This window comes from Lepisosteus oculatus, chromosome 11 (assembly GCF_040954835.1).
Source record: "Lepisosteus oculatus isolate fLepOcu1 chromosome 11, fLepOcu1.hap2, whole genome shotgun sequence".
Classification (NCBI taxonomy): Eukaryota; Metazoa; Chordata; class Actinopteri; order Semionotiformes; family Lepisosteidae; genus Lepisosteus; species Lepisosteus oculatus.
In genome coordinates, this window is record NC_090706.1 from 25,685,353 (window position 1) to 25,692,838 (window position 7,486).

The following is a 7,486-nucleotide window of genomic DNA, read 5'->3' on the forward strand; positions in this document are numbered from 1 at the left end:
AAAATCATCCAGGACATCATGAAGAAAAGACCCAGGGAGTACAGGCCTCTCGCACTGTGGCTAATGTCTGTTAGAGCCTCAAACATCAGGAAAAAACGAATGGTTTTAGGAAAAGACTAGGAATGGTTTTCATGGGAGGAGATAGCCAAGGAGAAACTATTGCTGTCTAAAAAGAACATTGTCATTTGTCTCAAGTTTTCAACTGGAAAATCCACAAGACTGGTGGAAGAAAGTTTTCTGTATAGAACAGTAAAAAGTTGAACATTTTGTCCACAATGAGAAATGTTTTGTGAGGCAAAAACCAATCACTGCTTTCCAACAGAAGAATCTTATCCCGACATCAAGCATGGTGTTGGGCATTCCATAGTTTGGGGATACTGGTTCAGATCCTGGACAGACTGCCCAAGTTGACAGAAACATCCATTAGCTGAGCTGATATTGAGCCAAAAGTGAGTCATGCAGCAAGACAATCATCCTAATCTTACAAGAAGATCTACACAAGTTTGACTGAAAAAGAAGAAATTTCATATCTTGGATTGGCAAATCTGGACCTAAACCCCATTGAAATGTTATGGTGAGACCTGAAGCAAGCTCTTCATTCAGGGAAGCTCAAACATGTCAGCAGTTTTCTAAGGAAGAATGGGCTGAAGAGCAAGTGCAAGAGACTGATGATTAAAGAAATGTTTAATTGAAGTCATTTCAGATCAAGGAGGTGCCACTTATTCACGTGAGAAAATTTACTGTTGGATCATTTTGTTTATTTTTGTTAATAATAAAAATGGTCTAATGTTTTTATGTAATACTTTTCATTGGGTTATATTAATCTTTTATTAATGCTCTTCATGAAGATCAAGTTACATTTTTAGGTCTAAAATACATGAGAATACAGACCAACCTGGGTGTTCACAAACATTTTCTCAGCACTGTAAAAGTATAATTAGTGCCGTTTATGAAACGTAAACATGAGTTATGAATATTTTCTCATCCAGTCATACAGGTGTCAGCTGACGTGTTACTCTTTTCAGGCCAATATCCTTTCTTGTTTGCCCTGAAGCTGTTGCAAGCAGATTTATGGTTGCATGGTGGCTATGGCTTTTTGTGCATTGCTCTTCCAAATGTGAATTGAATCAAACATAGGTTTCTTTTGCCCTGTTCAGCAAAGCTGCGGGCATGCCCTCCCCGGTGTCGCCCAAGCTCTCTCCTGGCAGCGCTGGTGGGTACTCGTCCGGAGGATCCAATCCCAGCAGCAGCTCTTCCGTCACCATCCCTCAGAGGATTCATCAGATGGCTGCGAGCTACGTCCAGGTCACCTCTAATTTCCTCTACGCCACAGAGGTCTGGGACCAAGCTGAGCAACTTTCTAAAGAACAGAAAGGTATTTCAATTAACAGTCTTATAGTGTATAGTGTATACATTCTCATATAAATTCCAAACCAATAAGCAGTCTTTAAGTGCAGATATTTTTATATATAATCTCAATCAGCAAGAGTATTCCGTCTTTAATCTGAGAGAAACAGAGTTTTGGTTTTCTAATGCGCGCATGTGTGTGTGTAAAAATCTGTACCTTGAGAAACCACAGATTAAGGTGTTGGGAAGTACCTGTGTACTTGAGTGTTGCTTTGTCTGTGTTCTCATTCTAAGTGTCCCCTATTTCAGATTTTTTCACCGAGCTGGATAAGGTGATGACCCCCCTGATCTTCAATACCAGCACTATGACGGACTTGGTTCGTTATACTCGACAGGGCTTGCACTGGCTTCGACTAGATGCCAAGCTTATACCATAGAGGCTGGAATCGGGACTTGTTGATGTTTTTTTCATATAAGCTTAACTGCCTCAGATGTATCCATAACACTGTGTCCATTTTATATCAGATTTTGCCAAAAAAAATAGAAGGCTATAAGAAGTTACAAAAGGGCAAATCCTTCCTATACAAAAAACAACTTTATATTTAAGAATTCTTTCTGCACTCTTGTCTGTCAGTTGCTTTTGGGGTCTGTAAATGAAAAGCCATCTTTTTGTTGGCTTAAGCCATTTTTTCACTTGGGTATCCTGTAAAGATGATTTTATTCTGACAGGGTGTATGCAGATTTCTGCTTAAATTTGTTTTAATGGGATATTGTCCCAAATGCAATTTTTATCAAAAGTGTATTTTGTGTAAAAAAAAATAGTGAAATATCTTTGGTAACAGCTATAATTTCCTTTCTTTTAAAAATATTTTTGTGTAATATGTCATCTGTTGTGGTCCTTTAACATCTGTAGTAATCATAATTAAGGAACCTCTTATGAGTGTATAATTGTAGTGGTTAGATGTATCAAATGTTATAGTAAATTATTTTTAAAAAGCTAAATTCCTTTAAAGAGTATTACAAGAATAGGCGCATTCAGACTTTGGTAAGACTTTTGGTCTGTCTGAGATCATTTGTAAAAGCTGCTTAGTGGTTTTAAAGAATAGTATAACATAAGATCTTGGTATCATTTGAGTGTTTGTTTTGTTTTCACAGGAAAGGCAATAAGATTATAATAGTTAATATTTATATCGCAGTCTATGAAGCTAATGCAGGGTAAGCAGTTTTGTTTAGCATGTTTCATTCTGATGCCCATCACTTATTTAACTCCATGGGATTAAATTTCTAATTAAAATTAATAAGTAAATTGGCCCACATCATATGCATTATAAACTTTTAAGAGCTGCTTCTGAATTTCTATTTTAACCAAAGTACCTCTTTTAACCAAAGGTGCTTTAACTAATATTTCGTCTTTCTTTGCATATCTGTTGTTTTGGTGCCTTGTATTTAATATACTGGAAGGAGAATGGCCCATTAGTTGATGGATCTGTTTATGTATACTCTTTTGTGTGCACAGTATCATTGTACATAATGCTGTTTAAGTACTAAAACTACAGCCATGTACACATTTACTTTTTCTTTTCCAGAATCTTACAATGTGGCTAGATGTGCCACCAAAATCTTCATTATTAACTACCTATTTAACCTTTAACTTAATTGTTCATTTGTCAGAATGCCCTGGAATACATCTTGTCACTTTGTATCTCTACTGTCTTATCTGAGTTGTTCTGCCAAAATTTGCCGTGAAATTCTAAATGGAGTTTAATATCATGGTGTGGGAAGCCAATCGATATTTATTTGTTTTCAGCAATATAGTATCAAGAACCAAGATAAATATTACTAAAGGATTTTTTGCGCTTTAATATTATAAAAGAAATGTGTGTTCTTCCCATTCTTCAAGTAGGATCGTAATATTCGGAAAATCTAATATAAACATAGATTATACAGAGTCACCCACAGTTTTCAGATTATTCTAAGAAATGGAAGCAATAGATGGTCATTCCAGTGCAGAGGAATCAAGATGTACTGGGATCTTAATGTAGTTATTAGACACCAGTTAGACCCAGCTGCTGGCCAAACCCTAAGGGGTGGACCAATTCCTTACCAAACAATAAAGTATTAAAAGGACAGCAGTGTCTTCTGAATGTTGGACACCTTTAATTCTAATGTGAGTCTACACCAAAGACAGTAGTCATGTTTTTGGAATAAAATATATAAATGACTGAAATATGATCTAGTAAATACTATTTTGCTACAAATGTCAACAAAGGGACATGAAATTAAGACTTTGTAAGACAAGTAAATTGTAAAATGTTTATATTTTAACTGCAGCTCCAGTGTAATCAAGTGACTGCACAGGTTCATGAGGTCAAGGGCTTACAGACCTTCTAAAGGTTTGTGCAACTTTTGCAAAGATTAAGACATTTGTAATTATTGGTGTCCATACAGTGTGTAGTTACCGTACTTGATTTGACAATTAATGTCATAGGAGCCAAAGTTGCTTCATTTTAGCCCTCCTGGTTTTTCAAAAACCTTGGGGAGTTTCGGTCGTAACTGAATCAAACCACACCAACGTTTTTCACTTAGTCTGTAACAGCAAATGATTGCCAGACTGCAGGTTTGGTCTTTTCAAGACACATTTTTTGTTCCATGTCCGTCACTAACAAATCCAATGCTTTTTGAAAATGAATTTAAAACCGCAAGCTAAAATATCCCTTAACGCATCTCAGGTGTGCAAACCGGACAGCTCAACCTCGGTCAACTCAAATCAGACGTGTACAGTTATGCATCTGTTGAGAGACCCAGAAACAGCTGATGTTTCTCTATTAAGTGATATTTTGTTGGATATTAATATGGTACTTATGAAAGAGTTTAAAGAAAAGAGGTTTTAAAAAGTTTGCTTGAATATAAAAGTATTTTCCTTGTAACATTTCAAGTTTTTTGAGATCTTAAAATTGGTTGTAGAAGATGGATCCTAAACTGAAGGAGTTAGTGCAGTTTATGCGTACAAATTGTGTAAAAATAGCATTTGATAAAACCTTATCGCACATTGGAATTGATGCAATATATTGATGAAACAGGTTGAAAGATTTTAGATATGCCTTTTCAGTTTCACTGTTCTAATTTTTTTTTTTATTGCTTGGTTTAGAAATGGTTGTTTTGGTCACCCAAATGTTTCACAAAAGTTTAAAACGTTTGTTCTTAATCTGCTGTGGCTTGCACAGAACATTTCCACTTTGGTCACTGACACCCTTTGTTTTTGGGGTTCCTATTATTCTTCTAAGGGTTTGTAGGGATAGGAGAAATAATTATGCAGCTTTTCTACAGAACATTTCAGTGATTCTGTTTGATTTTAATTAAATTATTTACAATTCAGTTGTAAACCCACCAACTATCATTACAATTAGGTATATCTATGGATGTTCTTAATTGAATCGTTCAATTTGCAAGGCTGCTATTTAACATTGTGCCCTCTCCTCTGTAACTCTATACACACTGGCAAAGCTATTTCAGTGTAGATCTATCTTACACTTGTGAAAGCTGGCCCAAGCGCATGAAACTGATAAAATGGTTTATATTAAACATTTTATTTTTAAGTTTTCATTTACAATCACTCTAAAAAGTATTTATTTTCCCCATATCTTATTAAGATAATGAGTTCTAAGAAAGAAAACTTGTTGCTCGTTTTTATAGCCCTCATGTCAGGGCTTTGTGCTTTAAGATACACAACTTTTTTCTTTTCTTACCTATATATGAAAACCAGGGTAGTAAAACACTTTGAAATCCCACAGAAAAATGAAATGACCTTATTATACTTGCATGTTTTTATTTAAAAAGTGTATATAATGTATATATTTCTTTTAAGATCAATTTGTAATTCTACTCAGCATTTCTATTCAGAATACATGTAAATTCTAGTCAAAACACATATGTACACTTATTTGCAGTCACAATTCTGTTCTGTGTGGGTCATTTTAAAGTTTGTGTGTGTGCATAAACATGAAACACAACTTCTTTAATAGTTTTTTAAGTCTTTATTTTCTGTATGTTCCTTATTCAGTGTTATGTTGTCTCTGAACACTGAAAAAGGTGTATATCTGTGATATTTTGTAGATAAACAGTTTGCGAATCCATTTAATGGATATCTGTCACAGTTTTACCAACTGGAAGAGTGGGAAAATGTGATGTGCAGAGTCTGCCATATCATTTTCATGTTCAAAGTTTGCGGAACGTCACCGTTGCAAACAAGTCGGGAACAGGCATTGGGTGCGATTATGTCAGTGCGTTTTAGGTGTATTGAAGTTTATTGACGTTTGTTGTTCGCTCTTTCATAACTGTCTTAAAAGCTGCCATCAGCAGCAGCTTAACAAATGCAGAGTGGAAACTGTGGATTATTTTAAAAAATATATAAAATTATATATTATGAATGCAATATGTTTCAACAGAGGTACTCTTGGATTCATATTCAATAAAACTATATTGAAAATGTAATTTAAAAATTGTGAACTGAGTATTATAGAACTTGTAATTAAGTTTTCTGAGTCATGTATATTCTTTGTATTTTGTTGTATTGAAAAAACTATACAGTAAAGTTTTAGAATGTCTGTATCTCACATTTTGTGTATTTTTTAATACAATAGCACAACTTAAATATTTGGTAAAAGGTTACCACGTTTTAATATGTAAAGAATTCAGCTTTATAACATCAGACAAATGCTTTGTAAAATGCTAGAACTGTAACCTCCTGTAAGTTCAATAACTCGAGTAGATTTTCTGTATTAATAAACTTTATAATTCTTGGGATCCACTTGTTCTTATGTTTAATAAAAAAAACTCAATGTGTAGGCTAGAGTAATTCTTTCAGTGACTTTTCATTTGGGTGAAAGGGAACAAAAAGGCAAAACATATACAACAAAAGCAATTTTGTGTTCCAGCAATGAATCAATTGTGATTTGAGTTTTGTCATTATCTATAAAACCTCTAAATTGTGGTTAGAAAAATTAAGGTCACTATAAGAGACGCATATGATAAATGACTTATCTTGCGTCAGTGGTCCACATTCACACCTCATGGAAATATTTGCAACACTAAAAATGGCAATGCTTATATTGTGGATGCATCTTCCCTTCTAGTTAAGTGAAACTGTTAAAAATAAATGTATTACCATGGTCATTAACAATAGTTTAAGTCAATACCATGAATCCCGGTACACTATTTTCTACTGATGCATGTTCAGTTACCTTGGATTCCTATTGTTCTTTTTTAACCAAAAAGCAAAACATGGAGCACAGTGCTAATGCTGTAGCAGGTGAAGTGTTGCTTAGGGCCATTGAACTTGTCTTAAGCTTCTGGGTGGGGGAACTTCTGTTAAGCCATTGAGCAAGGCACTTCTCTCACACCATTACCAGTAAGAGTAAAGGCAAGCTGGAGCAGATCCTAAAAGTACAGGATGCAAGATGGGACTAAGATCACATGACAAGACTCCTCAGCAGGGTCAAAGTCCGTCACTTTAGATCAAACAAACCCAGCCAGCATAGCTCTGGTAAGTGGGAAGAAATGTAAGCAAGCACCTTATAAAAAATCCACAGGGACACATGGGCACAATATATTCCACAATTTCCGAGCTCAGAACTGACCCCTAGAATTGAGACAATCATTTTTTTACCCTGTGGTTTTCATTCCAACGATTTCCCCTTCAAAGAAAGGCATGGTTACCAGTGAGTGAGATAGAGCCAAATAGCCTTGTATTTCAAACACAAGCTTAAGCTCAGTTCTGAACGTGTTGAGCTTTCCATGAAACAGAAAAAAATTAAATTCCTCAGCTGGAACAAGTCTTCCAGAGGAAGAAAGTGTAATATTAAATCAACTTTATAGTGTTTAAAGCATCACAAGTGGGAAAACATTTACCTCTGTGTGTGCAGTGTGAAAAGGGATTGATCAACCAGGAGGTAGAGGTGGGATAGAATGAAATAAGACATCAGTGAACTCCATATAGCCATACTGAAATATGAGTGATTTTTTTCTCAAACCCTACTGTAAACATTTCTTCTGAATTACTTTTAGCCCCCCCGCCACAATACATAAAAGCTGTGTGGTCATATGTTCTAAGCATGATGCATATACTTGCAAGCGGACAGAG

At 35.2% G+C, this 7,486-nt stretch overlaps 1 protein-coding gene across 7 annotated transcripts in view; it reads left to right on the forward strand.

Annotated features, from left to right (window-relative positions):
- The window catches only part of aff4 (AF4/FMR2 family, member 4), a 32,699-nt gene extending 26,549 nt beyond the window's left edge, over window positions 1-6,150 (forward strand). For all 7 annotated transcript variants that reach the window (XM_015349493.2, XM_015349495.2, XM_015349492.2 and 4 more), the window contains 2 exons: window positions 1,158-1,375; window positions 1,657-6,150. In XM_015349493.2, the coding sequence (XP_015204979.2) occupies window positions 1,158-1,375; window positions 1,657-1,784 (346 nt within the window). In that variant the 3' untranslated portion in view covers window positions 1,785-6,150. The remainder of the gene's footprint in view (window positions 1-1,157; window positions 1,376-1,656) is intronic.
- The last annotated feature ends 1,336 nt before the right edge of the window (window positions 6,151-7,486 follow it).